Below are 22,375 nucleotides of genomic sequence, written 5' to 3'. Positions count from 1 at the left end.
AAGTAACATTTCTTTAATTCCAGTCTAAAATGAAGTTGATATATGCCAAAAACTTACATAAAACAAGAATTTTGTCCAATTTTGGCGGGAATGTTTTCAGTATTGAAGGGGTTAAACTTTACCAAGACATACACAATTTTTAACACAACCGTAAAGTAAACCACGACAGAATAGTTGGTTATACAGATTGTGTTCTTACCAGTATTATGGGATATACGGAACCATTTTCATCAGCAGCTACGTACCTGTGAAATGATATCAGAGTAAGAAGATTCAATGTTGAGTTGTGCAGTAGAGTAAGGTGAAGTTTGAGTGGTAGAGTCATGGGGAGATGATGGAATATTTGGTTGTGGTTCTGTATTATCACACCTCTATAAAAATGTGTCTTTTTGGTCAAAAATCTTTAAAGCGAAACTACTTGGCAGATTGGAGTGAAATGTAATAGGGATGCATCTGTGGGTGTAAATGGATAATGACCTCAGCAGTAATATGCTAATTAGATGTAAAAATGTGAATTTGGGTCAAAAATTTATATATCAAAAAGTACTTTAGTACTTTGTCAATGAGACAAAGTTGGTGAGATGTTATCCTGTAGATTTTCTTCAAAATATTTGACACAATTGGCCCTAACAACCATGACCATGCCCTTACCAACAACCAAATGGCAGTATATTTTGATCATATAACAAATTCATCTTGTAGGCAAGCGAGTAAACTTTCAAAAAATGTATGCAAATATCCCTGGCAACCATGACCACGCCCATAGCTACAGCCAACGGTGGTCTATTTCACAAAGATAACAGGTTGATAGTGGTTGATTTATAATGGTGACAATTGCGGGGGTAGTGTTTGTTTGTTCGTTGGTTTGTTGTTATTTACTCATTTGTCGGTTTAATAGTTTTTGTTTGTTTGTTTACTTACTTACTTGTTGGTTTGTTTGTTTACTTGTTTGTTGGTTTGCGTATTTGTAAACAAAACTAACTGCGCCTGAGCTCCCTGTGGTCACGCCTGTCATGCTGGTGACCGGCGCCTATCAGCAGACTCGACCATTAATGTTATGAAATATAGCACCGTATGACAGCAGCTTCTGGCGAGGAACATCATATTTCATATTAATTATTATATCATATTCATAATCATAGCCATACAAATACTGACGCATGTGAAGGTTCCCAGGCCAAACGATTCTTAGTCAAAACTCAGACCACTGAGGTCAAACCATAAGGGGTAGACCATTCGATATCCTGGGGGAGGGCTTGGAAGATTGGTGGAGAGTCATTATTTTTTTTCCCACCTGCTTGCCTGAGAATTATTTTTTTTCTCCTTCGCCTATGCTGGCAACTTTTTTTTCTTTGCTTCTTTGAGATATCCGATTTTTTTTTTTTACGTCAACGTTGAACACCTACATTTGTAGCCACAATTTTCTGTTTGGTTTTCACACAGGGTAATACAGAGAGTAAAAAGATGCTGTTCTATCACACACAGATTTTATTTAGAAAACTACATATTTCATACATGTTTGATTTTCAATTAAATAAACATCATTTACAGTTTTTATGCCATGGTATGATGAAAATACAAATCGGAAACTTGATTGGTGAGCTCAGACATTTAGATAGACCGGTCAGTTTCTCCAGCTTGGGGGGATAGGGGGTGTCAGTGTTATTTTCCATTTGGCCAACAAAAAGTCACTGACCCCGTGAATAAAGTTTCATAGCATCTGACAGTAAGCTGTAGAGGGAAGAGCTTTGAGACTGGGATATGTCTACCTCTTGTGTGAGTGTGTGTGAATAGGGGGGGGGGTTCTAGGGGGTGTCCCCCTAGAAGCCCTTGAGAATTTTTACTTCTAAAGGCAATGTTTAGGCAATTCACAGACACTTTCAGACAATAATTTACAAACTTTACAAGACAGCTCTAACATGTAAAAAGCAACTACATAAGGTTGAAACATTTTTGAAATAAAGTTTCATAGCATCTTGACAGTAAGAGGTGGAGGAAAGAACTTTGATTTGAGACTGGAACATGTCTACCTCTTTTTTTTACCAATTTTGGTGAATCTTATTGGTGGTTTAACGAATGAGTGGCCTCTGGGGTGATGGAGTCCAAGGGGTCTCCCCCTGCCAGATCTGTAGTTTTTTGTTTCTATTTAGGCAATTTTAGGTTATTCATAGCCTCTGAGATATATATTGCCAAGCATTGAAAAGCTAAAGTAAATATAACCTTTTTAAATAGGTTTTCCATGTTATAAAAGTGGGCCTGTAACATTGCTATAGGGGCATTGATATTGCATGTATAGTAAAGTTACTGATGTGTTAGAGCACTTTAGGAAGTCATACCTAGTGTACAATAGAAACTTGAATTTGAGTTGTGGTGTTGATACATGTAGTGTCTGAAATAAGAAGTATATCATCCCTTCTGACAAATTCATACTGAAGAGACTAGAACAATTTAGATTAAGTTCTTTTATAAACTATCCAATAGTAATAGTAATAGTATGAAGATTACCATTACAAAACAGTCAAGTTCACTTTTGCCCCAAAGTGCAAGATAAGTGAAGCACTGATTGTGAAACAGCCAAAAAATTACATGGCATGTTCTGTAACTAGTGTGGTAGCTAGGTAATACATGTATTATATGTATAATTTTATGTATAGTTATGTTTGAACCCTTACATGAAGTAATATTTAAACCATTTATGAAAGAAACAGAGACAAGAACAAATATATATATATGTACCACAGGCTAACGAAACTGACTGGTCCCTGACATGTGTTTGAAACTGTTTGTCATGATTTGACAAGTGTCCTGGTTGGAGAGGTACGAGCAGGTTGAACAGTATACTCGAACCTGTGCATCATTTCCCTGACAAGACATTTTTTTTTCTAGCAGCAGTGGTCCATCTTTTTTTTTCCATCACCCACTCATATCCGGATTTTTTTTTTCAAGCAAATCCACTTGGCATCTTTTTTTTTCCCGAAATCTTCCAAGCCCCCCCCCCCCAGGATATCAAATGGTCCACCCCTAAGGTGTTGTGTATTTGGGGTTTGATTTTGTGGTTTTTGATTTGTTGCGTTTTACTAGAATCGTTTGGCCTGGGAAGCTCCATCCCTTTCCTACATCTGTACATTTTGTCACCATCGCAAACCACAACCGTTTTACGGTACCGTCGTAACAGCTCACTGAGGATTCCAACACCTAAAATAGATGTCGGCGTTCTATAAATAGCTAACCCATTATGCACATGCGCACATGCGACATTATTTGTAAACACGTTTCGTCCATCTCGCTAGTCAAGTCTCGCATTCTCGAGCTCTCAAAATGAGACCAGACTGAGTATTTTAACTCATTTTATTGTATATTCTACATAATTTACATATCATTGCAACTTATTCACTGTTGGAAGACGAGCTCCCTGTCTGCCATTTCTCGCTCGTGTAATGCGAATGGGCAAAATGGCCGAAGGTGGCATAGATTCGCCAACAGCATTGATGGTCGAAGATAGCTCGAGATATCCAAGTGCAAACTCTACTAGCGCTAGCACTTCTACTCCCGTGAGTTGTACTAGTCGCAGTTATACGGGATTTTTCGGCTGCATCGGTGCCAAACGCTTCAAACGTCACAGGTATCACCGTCGCTCGTTGAAATCATCGCCTGCACAGTCAACATGTTCCAGCAGCAGTGATAGCGATGCTTGGCAAATGACTTGCAGCACTAGCACTTCATCTCGAATAGATGACAATGTAAGTGTGGAGTCGGACTGTGTCATCAATTGTCCCGGGAATTGTCCCTTTCGCTTACCAGGTGGCAGAAAACTATCAGGTTCAATGTGGGGCCATCATCAATTAGATGAATTGAAGTGGAAAATTGACCCTTTCCCCTTATTTAAGCGATAGTGTGCCATTTCCCCTCTTGCCCGGCAATGTAGCGTTAGGAAGCAACTTTTACATGGCGAGGTTTTGTTTGACACCCGTCATGCGTTGGCTTATAGAAAATGGTCGGTACGATGGCGCTGAAATCAGCACTGTGCCTTTAAGTGAAGAGGCCAAGACACATATACACGAAACACTACAAGGTAAAGTACTGGTAACAACAATTTGATTTTTCTCAAGCCTTCTAAGTTCTATTAGAATAACATTTTGACACACATCAGTAAAATTATGCTCAGGCGTAAAAAAAAAAAAAAAGTTGTGTGGTTCCAAATACGTTCAATTTTAGAATAGGTGGGGTAGGTCGATTTTTTATTTTTTTAAATATATTTTTTCCATATGCGAGTGTCTAGTTCAGGTAGTTATGTTTTTTGTTGTTTTCCATATGATCTTTGTGTTTTTGGTTTTTTCTCATCAGATGTACAGCCATTACAGATTGAAGTTTTATATTGTCTCTGTAAGTTGATGTCAGTTTCTGCATCCACTCTTTCTTGCGAGACTTCACGATTTTCATGATTTTTTTTCTTGAATATTTAAAAATAAGTTTAGGGTTGGCGTGAAAAAGTAGGTGGGGTCGGGTAACTGGAACCAAACAGCTTTTTACCTTCCATAAGGAGAAGGTCTTGATATATAGCGATGAAGTCTGTGTGTCTGTGCGTGTGTGTGTGTGTCTGTATCACCATTTCCGAAAAAACGGCTGCATCAATTCAAACGAAATTTCATAGACATGCTCTATAGGGTAATTGCCAGAACTGATTAGGTTTAGGTAATAATCCGATTGATTACCAATTTGAGTAATTAATCGATCGAACGAGTATAAAGTTGGCATCAGATTCAGATTCAGGTAGCGTTATCCTATGAACATTATATTGAGCGCCAGATGGCCTCAGATCCGAAGACGCCCAACGGACTCAAACCTGAAATAATACCGTTGAGGAAGGATTCTGCTGAGCCTTCACTGCCGTCGGGTGTATTTGGATCTGAGGCTATCTGACGCTCAATATGATGCTACCTGAATCTGAATCTGATGCCAACTTTATACTCGTGCTCTACATAGCTCTACACTGAGAAAGACTCTGTTTTCAGGGTTTTCGTACATGCTAACATTATTTTGTGTTTCCCTTGGATCTGCACTCTGCATTGGCTGGACAAACACGAGAAAAAAGAAGACGGAGGCAGGGTATTTAACTTGATTCAAACTCACCAGAAAACAATTTTTTTTCTTGGCCTTAAAATAGGTTTACAATGAGCATTGAGTTCACAAACAGGTGAAATATTTATCATCGTTTCAATTTCGTCAAATATGGACTTATCGTTTTCAAATTTCACATACTAATGCACAGATGAATAAGGAGAAATCGTGTCTTTTTAGATTTTCGATAAGAAGTTTAGGAAGTATTGACCTCGAACCGTCTCCTTTTTACCGTGTTCTTTTCCGATTTCTCTCGATAACAAACTACCGCTGTTTGTTGCAAGGCTTGTACATAATCATTTATTTAGCTCTGTATCTTAGGATATAAATACACTCTCACATATTTATCAAGTGTAATAATCTATAATTTATACACCAATGTGTGTGATCAAAATATGGAAAATAGACCAAGCCTTGCCTAGCCTACGAAGAAAATTTCGCGTCAATGTAACAATAATGGTGACCAAGACATTGACCTCTATATAATTAGTGTACAGTGAGGGCGCGCCACTCAACAAAATCTTGAGTAGTGATTAAAGGAATGTGTAAACTCGTGGTCCCACCAAAAGGAAGTTCAACATGCACATGCCATATCCCGGGTATGTAGGGGATCACAAAAGCCGAGTGAAGTCGAGGATAGCAAGCTTTCCTGTGCTGAAAATAGGAGGCATGGCGGGCATTTCAACAACAATTTTGACAGCTAACTTTCATAATTCATTGGGACTTGACGAATCACAGATATAGAGCTAAATTTCTTGCATAAATCATGAAATTCCTTACGGAAGGCATTCAGTTTAAATCTGGTTTTATTTGGCCTCGGTGATCTGTAAGTGCTAACTATTAGCGCACGTTATGCACAATGAGTCCAACATGTAATGAAATCGGACACTTCTGTATATCAATCCTTTGTCCTGCTTGAGTCAGTCAGAGTTAAGGGTCGTGTAAATTAAACCTGCTGTTAGTCTCACAACCTGTGTCCTTTCATATTGCTTTAAACAAGTTTTTACTGAAAATTGCAGTCTACCAAAATCCTGTGACATGCCGACAGTCTGAAAAATTAATGAAAATAATTCTTTTATTTAAACATTAGTTTTGTTACTTGATACTGATATAACTCAATCTGGTATTTTAGATATAATATATAAAAGATTTGATGACATAATTGTTGGTACGATCAATAAATCTTAGGAAAGTCCTGTCATTACAAGAACAGTAAAAAAATGTATTCAAAAACTGTATGCAAATGTACCTAGCAACAAGAACATGCCCATAGCAACAGACAAATCGCGCAAATTGCAAAAATAAGTGATTTACTGACAATTGAATAAAAATTCAAGAAATGTTTGTAAATGTGCCTAGCAACAAGCCCATGCCCATCAGGTATATTGCAAAGATAACGGTAATGTATTAATAGACAATTTTTTGAATAAACATTCAAAAAATATGTGCCTAGCAACAAGATCACACCCATAGCAAAAGCCAAATGGTCACTTATTTTGCAAAGATAACAGGAATTATTAGACAAATGAATAACCCATCACAAAATGTATGAAAATATACAATCAATTATACAGTTGTGCTACAACGCCATCGGCGTTATTTTTAATCGTTCCAGTTTTGATGGCAACATGAATACTAAAATATTTTATAATTTTATATTTAATTTAACAGCAAAGTTGTAGGTAAATCAATATCTTTCTGATTTTGCAAGAAAGTGACATTTTTTTATTTTCAACACCATAAAAACTAAATTTGACGTTTCAATTGTCATTTAAGGAGATATTCTAAATAATACTGATGGCAAACTTGATTTGGAGAATGGACTGATCAGTACCTTTATTTATGTCATACTTGTGTGAAGTAGTAAACTCCACTGTATGCAAAACATACCAGAATTTGCAACAATTACATTTCTGTCTCTTTTCCTTTCCAACCTCTGTGAAGGAAAACAATCAGCCATATTTTCTACACAGTCTACAAATACTACTATAATATCTCTACAGGCTTGGATATTTGCAAGGTTGCTGAAGCTGTAAGAGTGGCAACATGTAATATGAAATTGCAAGATATCACTATTGATTATTTGCAAGAAATTTGTTTGGTAAGTAAACTTTTGTTGTTAAACATTAGCCAGGTTTCAAAATACATTTGTACATGTAATTTGTGGTGGTCATGCCACATTAATTGGAAAGCAGCCATATTTAGAGTTGAAAATCATTATTTAGTGTATAACTTAAAAACTTTAATACTTAGAAACACCATTTAGAAGTGCCTAGTCCATCTTACCAGGTTGAGGTTATCTTTTGGCAACCTTTGACCTGACCTTCATGTCCAGTTATCAAAACCAAGCCACTTCGCACCAATCAGACACACATGTATTGTAGTGTTTACATATTGCCAAGTTCTTTTATTTGATGTTTTTATTAGCTCCTGTATGGTAGCTGATGTCATGATGATGTCTGTGTGTCTATGTGTCTGTGCAGAATTTTGTTCCACTGATATCTCAAAATGTATTCAAGCTAATGTTCTGCAATCTACTGTGTGGCATTGTCAGGATGTAACTTAGATTTGGAAAGGTTTTGATGGGAGTGGCTTGCATGATTAATGATAATTTGTATAATTAATGATTTTTGTAAATGAGGCTATATATGCAGAACGACTGCACCAAAGTCAATAAAACTATGGATCATACAAAGATATACAAGCACTAAAAGTTATTTATGTGTGTCAAGTTAATTAAGGGCTAATTTGCATAATTAATGAATATTTGTAACTAGGGTTAAGCTTCCAGAAGGGCTTTATCGAATTTGATGAAACATATCACAGATATTGACCATACAGAGATATGATAGTTCTTGATTAAGTGCTATCAATTAATTGCTCATCTGCATAATGAACAAAGTTTGGCAATTCCAAGAAAGACCAAATTTGATGAAACTATTGTAAGATATTGACCAAGCAAAGATATAATGGTATCAAGTTAATTGCTAATTTGCATATTTGATGAATTATTGCAATAAGGGATATATAGCAAGGACTCTTTTGAATTCTAGCATCTTGCTACAGATATTGATTACATAAAGGTACGATAGTACAGAAAGATATTTCACAGTCTCAGAAAGGGCTTTGACAACATTTCCCCTCATATGGGAGCATATTGAGTTAATAATTATAAATAATGTTGGGTTCTTATATAGCGCTTTCCAACACCGTGCTCAAATCGCTTTACAACTATTACCCCTGGCTCGCATCAGAACAGCACAACAGCCCTTTAGTCTTCCTCAACTCCCCAGGGAGCATACAATCCATTGCAGCCATTTCAGCGCATAGGATTAAAGCCTTCACATTGCAACCTACATCCTAGCAGGTCCCCAATTATACAGCTGGGTTGACTGAAGCACAGTTCATCTCTTATGTAATATTGAAAAGAATTCTATGACAGTGGAGCTAAAAAAACATAACTTCTGTGCAACTATGAGTTGATATTATTTTTACTGTTTGTAATTTGTTTCTCTTCAAGTGTTCACCTATAGGGTAAAGTTCAGGGTCAAATATACTAGAACTCATCAGGGATTTCTTAGTTTTCGCTGGCTTTTGAAAACAGATATACAGACAGTTTGGATATTTGGAAACTGTATGAATGGAATAGATAATTTTGGCGGACATGACAGCAGTTTGGATTACTGATCAATTCAGATAATTTGAGTTCAGATAATTGGAGTTTTATTGTACCTGTTTTTATCAATTGCTAATTTGCATATTTGATGAACTTTTGCAATAAGGGATATATATCCAGGACTGTAACCGAACTCAAGTGAACTTGGTACATATATTGATTACTCAAATGTATGACAGTACAGAAAGACATTTCAAAGTCTCAGCAAGCACATTAGCAACATTTCCCCTCATTTGGGAGCATTTTCAGTTCATCTCTGGTTGGAAAGAACTTGTTATAAACCCGTCAGTAATTGTACTAATGTCTTTCTGTCTTCCACAAATAGGCTGTTCAAGGTGTGCAACCTCATAAGCTTGGTCCGCTCAGCACATTATTTCGAGATTGGTTAGCGATTTGTAAAAATGAGAAAAGGAGGGAAGTGGAATTAGATTTGTTAATATACTCAGTTATAAAGAGGTTATTAATAAATGAAGAAGGCCTTAGTGAAGATATAGATTTTGCAGTGGGGTAAGTAAATCACTGAGCTGTTTGTGGGTAATGAAATGTCAATTAGACTCCAGCAGAAGTACTACAGGCGTGGTTTAATATTTGTCCACCCCACCCCCTCTCTCTCTGACCCTCCCTCCCCACCTACCTACCTGTAGTGCCGATTTATTTTATATTTATTGGGGGATTGTAGTGTCTACAAATGTACATGGGAAGTTTAAATCAGTTTGGCTTTGACCTCCATGTGCAAGGTCATATAGCAAATTGGACAATACGTTATAAAAGTATGTATATAGGGCCAACATTAATAAATATAAACAGTACATGTACATTCACCATAAAACACATGTTTTGGCAAGGGGCAATCGCTTCGATGTAAGACTTGTTTATGAGACTTTTGAACTTGGCAGATTTTCATGTAAATAATTGAAATAAATCTTCACATGATAATTCAAGAAGAAATTGCATATACAGTGACTATGTAATAGATTACGTTCCCAGACGTCATGATTTTTCTTGGGAACATACATATATGTGTATGATGGGCATTCCTTTGTGCGTTATGTTAAAAATACTGGGTAAAAATGTGTGTGTCTTTCAATTTCTTTTCTTTCCTTCTTTTTTTAGACTTGACAAGGGAACAGAAAGACGGTTTGATATGTGTAATAAATCAAACTCTGTTCAATGTGATGTGGAATTAAGGTTACATCCTAAAAATATCTCATACAGCAAAAGATTTTTTGAGCATGCAACAAAAGTGCTAATGATATCAGAGGTATGTTTCATTTTCAAAGTCAATGTACAATCTCTGTCTGACCTGTTGCTGAGGTTATAAGCGTAATAACATCAATATTAAACTTCATTACTATTTCACAGTGCAGAGTTATAAACATAAGATCATGCTTATGAAGCAAGCATGCATCAGGAACTTCTTTAAAAAGTAGCCAATGTGTAATGTGATGTTCACTCAATATGTCCAAATTTCTTTTGAAGTCACACGCCCTCAGCCTTGATCACAATTCAAACTGTTATTATATTGGATGGAATGTGGGTAACTGGGACAAAAATGTTTTCCCCAATTTCTTGGATAACATTGACCTACTTCACATATCTCTTCATCTATGATGTGTGTGTGGAAGCGGAATGTCTCCAAACCTATGATTGCTGCTATGCAGCTAACTGAGTCCAAAATACATTGACCTTTTCCAAGGCATTATGACCCACCTTAAAATGTAGGTTTTTGACAAATTTGTGCTCATTTTCACCATATAAAGTTAACTGGAATTTCATAAGTGTCTGATGTTGGCTGGAATTTCAAGCCATGAACTATCGCTGGTTCATAGGTCTCTGTGGTTGGCTGGCATTTCCAGCCACAGACCTTAAAAATCACCCATATTATGCACAAAGTGGTGAAGAAAAATAGCCTATTTCCACTTTTTTGTGCATATAATGACCATGAAATTTAGACTCAGTTCAGCTATATTTACATGTATTACTTGTCTCTCTGAATTAATCTCGTCTACTTTTTTCACATTTCAGAATAAGCTAAGTCATTATGGTATGGACATGGCATATCCACAAATGGCGTGTCAGTTTTCTGCAACTGCAAAAGATGCTCGCTTCATCACTGATGATCATTTCGTTTTGTACAATATTTCAGCATGTGGTACAGATAGCACACTCCTGTCAAGGGCACATATTTGTAAAGAAATGGTCAAACGAGCAAGCCAATGTCTTTTTGAGGAACCAGAATTTGGCAATTCTTATCTTTTTTATTATCCACTTAATTATCCAACTGATATATTGATGGATTTTCAGAAACAGAAACTGTTTTGTGTCTTGCCAATAGTGACTTTTTACATGGCTATAAAGGGTTTATATTTAATGCACCAGGAAAGTGATTAACAGTGAAAGGCTATAATTTGGAAAGATAGAAATTCAAAGTCTACAGAAGTGAAGACTTTCAACTATTGTGAACTACTATAATGGATCCTGTACTTCATTCGTCCATTATCTGAGTGATTCAAGGGCTAAGCTGAACTTAATGTGGCACAACAGGTTGCGATATTTAGGGAATGAGGTTGAAGAGGGAAGTATAGTAGTAGATGGGTTATCATGTGTACAGTTTATAGCTAGACTAGACCAAGAGTCGGTTTTCTTTGATAAGAATAGAGCATTTTATCAGTATGAAAGGAATACATGTCAGCAATACAATGAGCTGTCGTAGCAATTGAACCGCCATGGCATAGGTGTTAACTTGGGGGCACAGACAACAAACATGTCTGAGCTCGGGGTAAAAATGACAACACCGTTTTGCCGATACTTACACTTACTTTGTTCTAATATTCACCACATCACAGACAATCTTTGAAGTTTTACAGTATTACAATACTAGATTCAAATAATCTCGGAAAATCATATATATAAAAGATTCCTTTGAATGAACCGATGTAACAGTTAGTATTCATGTGAGATCAATCCATGGACTATAAGTCACTTTTATGTATATTCATGATCAAGCAACTGGGGGGGGGGGGGGTGATGTCTACAATAATTGTATATGGCCAGAGTTGACATGGAAGGTTTTTGCTTTATAAATCCCGTAAATGTGTATTGGCTGTGAAAAACGTATTGTAAAATGTATTTTTACAAATATATGTAAAGAAAAATGGCGAGTTTTGAACGAATACAAGAATATCTTATTACCAATATGTATGAGTAGTTTGTGTGTAGTATTTTGGGGAGGAGAATGGGTGGCAGAATGTGTACTACATCATGATAGCTTTATTTAGTGTTTCATTCATCAATTGCCACGTTTTGTTCGAATAATAGATAATAACAATGAAAAACATTTCACAATAAAACCATCTCAAATGAAAATGATTTACAGATTTGAATATTTCGCACATGGAAAAAAAAATTCATTGAAAAAATAAAATAGAACGTTGATGTTTTAAATATTCTGTGTAATGCCAGTGAGGAATCCATATTTAACATTACCTAACTTACTCTTCAATGAATCATTGTGGGAAAAGTCTAACTTATGCCTAGAATAGGAACTATAGTATCAGACCCAGGTTTTGTTTCCCAAAAAACTAACCATGTTCACAGATGTTATATGATATGGACAATTGCCGAAATTTGTAGATCTCTACAATTTCGACATTTACTGATCATAGCAATTTAACTTGATGAAGTAATATTTCATACATAATTGCTATTTGCATAAGTGATCTTTTAGTTATGAGACAATATTTAAATATCGTAGTGACTACATGAGCGTTTTCTTTAAAGCTTGTTTGTGTAGTTTTCAATTGTAATGAGCCATTTGCATAATTCATGACTTTTAGCACAACTAAACTTATAAGGTTCAGTTGTGTTCTAGGCATTGCTAAGTGTCTGTGTGTGTGTGTGTGTGTGTGTGTGTGTGTGTGTGTGTGTGTGTAAACAACTTAAAGTTAAAAACTGCTGGACCAATTGCTTTGATATTTGGTGGTCATGCTACTTTGGGTGCCTCGTTGGGAAATTGTTCAAAGGAAAATGATCGCATCAGAGATGTGCGTTTTGTGTCAAGAAAATGTGATATTTGGTCAAGAAACTTAAACACCAAAACTACTGGGCAGATTGACCTGTAATTTGATGGGGACGTCCTTAGGGGTAAGCGTATTAAGATTTGTTCATGACAATGATTCCACCAGTAACATGCAAATTAGGGCTAAAAATCTGTCTTTTTGGTAAAGAATCTTTAATTCCAAAACTACTCAGCAGATTGGGCTGAAATTTAACGGGGATGCATCTGGAGATGTATAGATGAAGAAATGTCAAGCATTTAATGATCTCATCAGGAATATGCAAATTAGGTGTAAACAAGTGAATTTTGGTCAAAAATTTTATCTCATAAAGTACTTGATCAGTGAGACTGAAATTTGGTGAGATTTTTCTAGAAGTGTTATTCTTCAGATTTTTTTCAAAATATTTTGGCCCTAGCAACTATGACCACACCCTTAGCAACAAACAAATAGTATATTTGGGTCAAATAACATCATCTGGTATAGTAGGCAAGTGAGTAAACATTCCTCAAATGTATGCGAATATCCCTAGCCACCATGACCACGCCCATAGCAACAGCCAAACTGTCTATTTCACAAAGATAACAGGGATTAATAAACAAGTGAACAAACATTCATAAAATTTATGTAAATTGTCCAGCAACAAGACCACGCCCATAGCGACAGCCAAACGATCACGTATATTGCAAAGATAACAACAGAAATAGACAAATGAATAAATATTTTTTTTAAATGTATGTAAACGTGCCTAGCAACAAGACCACGCCGTAGCAACAGCCAAATGATCACATATATTGCAAAGATAACAATATGGTTGGATAGGCAACTGGATAGTCAGTCATTCAGCAAATGAACACCTACACCTAGTATGGATCAACATGTGGATAAACATTTTTTAAAAATGTACAGTTGTACTACAATACTATTGGCGCTATTTTTTTTAACCATTATAAGGCATTTTCCTTAAATATAACCATCATATTTAATAAGAAAGGTGATAAAGCATATATTTCCAATACACTAAAGGTTGTAGTTGTTTTCGAATTTGATTAATGATAATTGAAAATTAAAACAATATCTTATGAATGTAAACTTCAAATCTCATAATTTGATACATGCATCGATGATAACAAAGCAAGCATGTCTGGTGTAGTGTGATGATGTAGTAGTCTTTAATTCCATTGAGAAACTTGTATAATTCATGAATTTTGGTAATTATTCAACATCTCTGTGGTATTTACGTTGATGATAACAAAGGCACAAAGAAGACGATCCTTATGATATTTCAGTTTACATCTGGGAGTAGTTGTAAAGAACTGTTTCTGTTTAGTACGATCTCTGATGAAACATGTCACCTTCAACCCTTCAACTTCTGGATCAACCCACCCACTTACTACCAGAAGGTCTTGAACTTACACGAAGACGTTTTTTTTTTTATAACTGAAGTCATTTAAAGTACACAAGAAACCGTAATTTTGTGAAATAAATGTGTAACCTTTCCTGTCTATATTAAGGGAAGTTCAGTAATTACAGAGGAGGGGGGGGTTCCACATATTCCTTTTACTCATGGTTATCTAACTTTGCATTGTTTTGTAATTTTGGCATCCCCCAAATGCCTCCGTTGTACTATGATACCAGAACATATTAGTCACATCGCTGGTGACAATCATGCAGTGAATCAATTGTTAGTTGTGGTGAGGAAAGTAGTGGGTTTCAAAGGAATGGAGTGGAAACAGTGTGATCACATTCTGGAGAGTGGATGTTGACCTCAGTCACGACAATTTCGGTAAAACTAGTGCATCGTCTATCTAGTTCTTGAGAGTTCTGGTCTGCAGTTGTACCGCAAGCACAGAACTTAATTATTTCAGTGTTTTCACACAGATTCACTGTTGTGGTAGTAGTTGGAAACAAGCAATGCCTCTAAAATTATTGACGTGATGATATCAAAAGGATAGAGTCCTTGGCATTCTAGAGTTGTCTCTTCACGTCTGACAGCATTTTAAGCGAGTGTTTCTGAAAGATTTCAACGGGGGGGGGGGTATACAGAGAGGTAGGCAAACACAGACATACAGGCAGGAAGGCTGACAGATAAACAGACAGGCGGACCTACGGATGGATGGATGGATGGATGGATGGAAACAGACAGTGGTAGTCAAGATGGGGAACAGGGAGAATGAGAGACTACAAGCTAGAAGGTAAGGCCATATCCAGAAGCAGACATGCCAAATAAAATAAGGTCTCAAGGCTTGTAGAATAATAATAAACCAAACTCGAAGGCACAATCAGGATTGCCCAAAAGCCTTTTAATGACATTTATGTCATATTGTATGAAATGTGTGTTTTTCAATCCGGTGGTTTACATCATCAATGTATGACCAGTAATAGTTGCTATTTTCAAACAACTTCTAAACACTAACAATATCGGATCTGAATAATAAAGAACCTCAAAGAATCAGCCAGATGATGAAAGATGATGGAATCCTTGCAGACATAACCGTAACATATTCACAACAAAATATAAATGCAGTTTTAAATCGATTTTATTTCAAAGAATGCAATTCACACTCTCAGTAGATATTTTCAGAATTTGACAAAGGCATTACAAGCGAGGTTTTTTTTCCATCTGTGCCATTTTGTATCTGTAAAACAGAGAGAAAAATAAATGTTGATATATGGATATATGTGTTTGGATGATGGATGGTTTTTTGAAACTTATAGTATAATATCTTATGCAAATTTGACAATATCTAATAGTAATATGAGCCTGATTTTTAATTCATTAACACCGTGTCTAAAAGGTCATATGGATAGCCGTACAGAAGAACTACATAATAGTAGCACTTTCCCTGTTTGAATTGCATTGTGAATTATCAAATGGTATACTGAACCTAAGGCTTTTTAACCATCGAAATAGACTGAATGGAATCTTAGAGCAGGTAGGTGTATAGCGAAACAATAAATCCTGTTGCAATATAAAGATATGCCCTTTTTCTTTTACATAAAACTACTCAAATTTGTTGAAAAGGGTCGATTCATTTAACAGTAAACGTCAGTACGATTGGAGCCAATGAACTCAAAACATAACATCACCTGACTCAATAGCAATCTCGCCACACATTGCCATATTTTGTGCGTCCAATAATTGCCCCTAAATATTTGTCGATGATAAAATGAAGTAATATCAGCAAGATATTTGTTAAGGCAGTCTACGTTCTTCTTAAATGTTAATTGATCTCTATTATGCCCGTAACTCAAGTGACCTTACATTGAATTGAGCTATAATTAATTAACTGTAATTCCAGGTTTAACGCATTCGAAAAAAAACAAATTGGATTTCATACTATTGTTATTCCATGTTACAAAAACTGACCTCTATGTCAATTGTTCTGTTGTGCTGGAAATATGGGTCAAGACGTTCCAAATCCCCAATTATTTGTCATGATCTTTCATATATTATGCTTAAGGGGATATAATCATGTTATCCCCTAATATTTTTCTAAATTCAGTCGAAAAATACGCGTAAACTAAGGGTTTTGTTACTACTTGTCTACTGACTTGTATGACTTGTAGTGACAAGACCCCTTACCCTTGGAACTCTCATATGGCTCGGTTAAAGAAGAAAGGCATTCAGGAATATGATATAATAATACATTTGGGAACACAATGTTTCTAATCCTGTTTTCCTTTGGTTTCTGATAACTATGACATTAACTGAACATTTACAACATGAATACTCACTTGCGGTTGAATTATGTACAATAAGCAAGTAAGTTTGGTGAACCTGCACCGGGGTTGCTGATCACACCTGATGTAGCATCGCTAACCAATGTACTTGAGCAGGTTGAGGGGCTTGAACATCTACCAGAACCATAGTTGACAGCAAGTATGCCTAGAAATGTGAAAATGGCACAAGGTTATCACAGATCTATAAGAAGATTGGAGCAAGTCATCGCCATGTCTAACTACTTTCGAAAAAAGTGTAATAAGAGGGTGCTCAAGATGAAGAAAAGTGAGAGCTAAATCACATGAAGTTCTGATTTCTTTGAATATCACTGAATATCAGTGTTATTAAAATATCTCCAAACCTTGTCATATAGAAGCTGGCTACTTATCCTTTTGAAATAAACTAAATGTTGGGTCCACCATCTGTTTTCGAGGAAACTGGAAATCTTTAAAATTCCCCACTGAATTAACATGATATTCGGCGGCCATATTGAACTGTGAAATGGTTCAATTTTGATAACATTTTCGTCTCTATTTCAAACACTTGTATGGTGACCCCCATTAATTTTCTTGATTTTAAATGGGAATGGGATAGAGTGTATAGCAGACGTTTAAACGTTTCCGAGGTGCATTTCACATTAAATTAGGCCAAGGTCTTGGCCCAACTCACGTATGGCCATAAGGATGTTTCCAAACAACGCTCCTCTGTACAAACTATAATCTGTTGTCATTCTGATTGCGATAAGGTATGACTTCATTGTTACATCTACCAACAGTGAACGGGTATCACGATATCATGGCTAGGTTTTCAAAAGTAAAACTAAAATACATTATGATCTGAAAACTTTAATTCAATGATTATATTAGAATGCCATCGGTAAGATTCAATTTTACATGACCAATCATTCATTAATAAATGAGTTTGTTGAATATTTCATGCTTACCGGCAACATGTGGGCAAGCCATGGAGGTACCACTTATAGTGTTATAAGCAGTGTCGCTTGAATGCCAGGAACTCCTTACGCTAGAGCCGGGGGCAAAGAGATCAACACATGTACCATAGTTGGAGAAGCCAGATCTAGCGTCAGTGCTAGTTGTAGAGCCAACAGTATCAGCCTAGAATCAAATTTCGGGTAGAAAATGACAGTATATATTAATGAACTATGTCTGTACGTTTGCAGATGTTCAAGTGTAAATAAAATCATGATAGCCAGTGAACCTGGAAGAGAAGGTCTTCTGTTTCTACAAATATCGCTACATTTCATTGTGTGGCTCAGCAAAAAATGAAATACAATTGTTACATTTCAATCTTTTTATGACCACATAAAGGGTAGTGACGCAAAGAAAATGTAGCAATTGTAAGATCTTGTTGACGACGTTCTGCCTTAACATAAGAGGCTGTTACTGTAACAATTTCATTTTTATAAATTGGTACAAACATACCCAGGGTGGGGGATGTGCTTGTAAGAGATGCTTACAAATTTTGACCCTTCTTTGACTTTTGATTGTTATTTTTTAAGCATTATGTAGATGATTTAAATCCCTCTTTGAATGCCCGTATGACTGTATTCTGAACCACACAGTTTCATTGTTGCCGAGTTTCATTTTTCCTAGACATTTGACTCGTATGTTCTTTCTGAAATATAGACTTTTGCCCCTAGTATTTTAATCTTTGTACAGTTTGTGCTTGTAATTTGAATCTGCAAGGGAGCACCGGTGCCCATTACCCAACGAAGTTACATTAAAAAACACGAGCAGTGTGAGCCAATTTCATTGCTAAATTGAAAAGTATAATTACCGTTGATTCTCTTGCGGGTGATGTGTTACAAGCATTGCCGTTGTCGTTACCAGCAGCAACAGGAACTGAGTAGCCAGCACTGACGAGGTCTCTGACAGCATTGTCCAAGGCGGTGCTAGCACCGCCACCCAAAGACATTGAACATAAACCTGGACTGGTTCCATCGGTGGCGATTGCGTCCAGACCTAATTACATATCAAAGCAAAACAGGAGAAATGGTAAAGATAACATCTCTACAGAAAGGAAGCAAACATCCTCAATGTTTCCATTTCATCAAGCTGTCAATAGCATCTAGACACATTGTGACTGGTTACTTGTTTCTATTTGTTCAGGCATTTTCGTTCGAACTGCACGCATGCACACACGCACACATACATACATACACACGCACATACATACATACATACATACATACATACATACATACATGCATACATACATACATACATACATACATACATACATACATACATACATACATACATACATGCACACATACACACATACAGATAACCCTTTATTATCTCCCCTTACGGGAGGTAAAAATGTCGCAATGTTTATTAAGGTTTTTGAGACGACGATTTGTTTCCACCGAACTGACTTCAATTGTATATTTGAACAAATTAAGTAGATGTAGAGATGCAACGTGTACCTACCATTAACGATGTTGCTAGTCAAACCAATGCCAGCACAGTTCAAGACACGTACACTGTACACATCTGCTTTAATTGCAACACCAACATCACGACCAGTGGCAGTACCAGCACAATGGGTTCCATGACCATTGCAATCGTCACCCTACAATATCAGATATAACAGTAAATGCATACCAACGACAAGGACTGGAAGCCTATACTGAAAATTAATAGCACATTGATAAATGAACAGATGTATACTGTGACGGTGCGGTACTTCTGATTTTTGCCATTAATTTACGCTTACTAATAATTGCAGTATACTACAGTATGGTTTGGAGTGATAGGATAACACGATGTTAACTTATTACTTTGAAAGTTTGTAACGAAGCCTTAGTGCACTTGGCATTTGTTCGTAATTTTCAGGTTATCTTGAAAGACAGGCGCTATAATCATAGTCAGATGCATGCGAGTGGAGTAATTCGCCATTTTTACTATTATCTCTTTGTCTGAGAAACTACCATTATGGAACATGTAGACTTTACGGTAGGGACCTGGGGAGAATATATCTCAGTCAATTTTGTTTGCACCCCCCTCCCCTTTCATACTCTCAAAAAATGTCGTTCCCCAAAAAAACAAATAAACAAACAATCAAATAAACAAACAGCAACAGCAACAAAGACACAACAACAACCAATTACACACAGCGATTTTCATGTATGCAATTATACCTCCCCCTGCCAGATTCTGGAGATGTACAGTTGTGTGGTACGTTAAATTTAAAGTGTTACAGTAATCAACTTCAGGGTACATACATAATAATAGATTTCATTCGAAAAATATGACATGATAGCGACTATTAGAGGCAGCTAATATCACATTACTTAAAGTAATAGAATACTTAAATACGGTCTTCATTACACTGCAGATCGAACACTCCCTATTTTGTTTCTTTTACGCGTATACACCTTCACTGAACAATCACGTCTCAGACGCGCACACGGCTCAGTAAATTAAATTTAGCATAGTCAAAGAGTACGGTCATATTTACTACACTGCACACCGGAATACAAATGTCAAACTTAGTGTATCATGTACATGATGTTCAGTACTATAACATATGGTATTACCAAAGCCATAGTTACATAATTTCAATATTTCATAGAGTCGTAAACATTCATATGCCTGGCGTACTAAAATTCGCGGCCGCCCAGTGAAAGACGGAAAACTTAACATTTTTCCTGAATGGGATTGAAATTCGAAAAAGTAAAACGATAGAGTTTTAGGGCGACATAGTGAGACATGTCATCTCAAATCTTGGTTGAAGTAACAGAAAAATAAAAAAGTTAAACCGAGGGGTTTTATGAGGCGACGAGTATCCACGGCGATGCCATGATTTTGCGTAATTTCCCATAGACCACAATAGCGTTTACTGAATTCAACGGTAATATACTGCCTTATGAATATTCATTAGATGCTTGTCAAATTTGACCCCGTTGTTGACCTTTCAGGCACAGTCTGCGCTTCGCGGAATATGAAACAAATGGGTACTAGTTACATACTCTAAAGCCCCTGTCCACATATAAACTTAAATATCAATAAGAACTAAAGAAATGTTTCCTTGCGGCTGAGCATCATGATATTTAGCTAATGTATATAGTAAACGACTGCTCCGAATGTTTAATTTGGTCCATATAATGATCAAACGATGTTATGGCCTAGCTTGCAGGTCATCATAATTTTCACCCCCCCCCCTCAAACTCTTCGCACACTTGTTTTTTTCATGGCCTCCATTTTCTCCCCAGTCCACTCCTGTTTTAAATTCAGCTCAACCCTTATCACCAGAAGCTTTCCTAGAAAACCTTGCAAGACATCCTCAAAATGGCCGAAAACATGAACCCAATTGAAAGGCAGTCTTAACTTACATCACCGCCGCTATCAAAGTCCCAGAAGAACGATGCACGTCCCTCGAACTCTACGTGAGTGTGACGTATTCCAGTATCAGCAATGTATACATGGGCGCCGCTGCCATCGCCTAAAACGAAATGATTGATTTTTGAAGACACAAAATATATATTATAGCAACACACTCATAGATGTACATACATACATACATACATACATACATACATACATACATACATACACACCAACCAAACCACCCACCCACCCACCCACCCACCCACACACACACACACACACACACACATACACACATACATACATACATACATACATACATACATACATACATGCATACATACATACATACATACATACATACATACATACATACATACATACATACATACATACATACATGACAATAACAACCAAAAGTATGCCAAAATAACATAATATGCACTTCATGTTAGTCTGATCGAAACATTCAATCTCACGTCTATGATGCCGAATCACACATTAAATATATGTGTGTAATAATAGGTAATGGGTATAAACTGTCAAGAAGACTCTAAAGTACTTACCGTGGATGATCATTTGCCCATCTAAAGGCAAATTTCTCTGATCGATACGATCGCAACCCCATTCTACTGTTGCTCTCATGATCATATTTTCCTCAATGTATTCAACTTCATCCATGCTTCTCAACTACATTTACAATAGATATTTTGAAGGGATAAGAATGTCGTAAAATATGTTTTTATATATCACCTTAAAATACGGCTGAGGCTTCAAATTCATGCATGCATGCATGCATACACACACACACACACACATACACACACATTATCAGTACATTTTGTCGGTGATTACTTAAAGCATAAGTGAGCATGTTGTCAGATATTTACTTGATGTTTAGATATCGCTTTGAAATACTTACGGTGGCAACATTTTTTCCATAGATATCAATAGACACGCCGTAGAAAACACTGGTGTACCTATTTCTCACGAATGTGTTGACGTCTTCAACTTTCTGGATGAATTTACTGATGTCTACGCCATCCTGAAAAAAATGTGAACAATGTCTATGATAATTTCATGACTAGTGGCAACATTTTCCCTCAAAAACACGAAATAACGATATTTCTTTAGCCATTTATGGATATTGAGTTTGGTTTGTTTTATAACAAATAGTCACAGTGACTGTATAAGACTTATATCACGGTATTCGATAAACCGAATTACAGTTATAGATTTTTGTAGAAGACGAAACAAAAGAGACACAACAAGTGATGGCTAGGTACTTATTTTGTCTTTATCATCTGTAAAAGAAAACTCATTACCTTTAACTTGACCATATAACTGTTTGGCACTGCATCTCCAACTTTAGCTTTGAAAAGGGGTGCTAGACTGGCAGCACTAGCTGCAGCCACAAACAAGGCTAGGATCAAGATACGCATGATGAGTG

General features: G+C 36.4%; 1 protein-coding gene across 1 annotated transcript; it reads right to left on the bottom strand.

The window, feature by feature from the left end:
- Window positions 1-16,598: 16,598 nt before the first annotated feature.
- On the bottom strand, window positions 16,599-22,367 carry LOC144439986 (aqualysin-1-like). Its single transcript, XM_078129215.1, has 8 exons — window positions 22,251-22,367; window positions 21,848-21,970; window positions 21,492-21,615; window positions 20,931-21,040; window positions 19,027-19,168; window positions 18,371-18,555; window positions 17,517-17,688; window positions 16,599-16,738 (listed from the first exon to the last, which is right to left on the bottom strand). Exons 1-8 carry the CDS (start codon window positions 22,365-22,367, stop codon window positions 16,599-16,601), a joined length of 1,113 nt encoding a protein of 370 aa, XP_077985341.1.
- Between the last annotated feature and the right edge of the window lie 8 nt (window positions 22,368-22,375).

Source organism: Glandiceps talaboti, chromosome 9 (assembly GCF_964340395.1).
Source record: "Glandiceps talaboti chromosome 9, keGlaTala1.1, whole genome shotgun sequence".
Lineage (NCBI taxonomy): Eukaryota > Metazoa > Hemichordata > Enteropneusta > Spengelidae > Glandiceps > Glandiceps talaboti.
This window is presented reverse-complemented; position numbering and strand designations above follow the sequence as displayed.

Coding starts and splice junctions, on each gene's coding strand:
- LOC144439986 (XM_078129215.1), bottom strand. CDS start 22,367: ATGCGTATCTTGATCCTAGCCTTGTTTGTGGCTGCAGCTAGTGCTGCC. Junction 21,971..22,250: donor GTTATATGGTCAAGTTAAAG/GTAATGAGTTTT, acceptor CATTTTTTTCAG/GATGGCGTAGACATCAGTAA. Junction 19,169..20,930: donor ACTTTGATAGCGGCGGTGAT/GTAAGTTAAGAC, acceptor CTGATATTGTAG/GGTGACGATTGCAATGGTCA.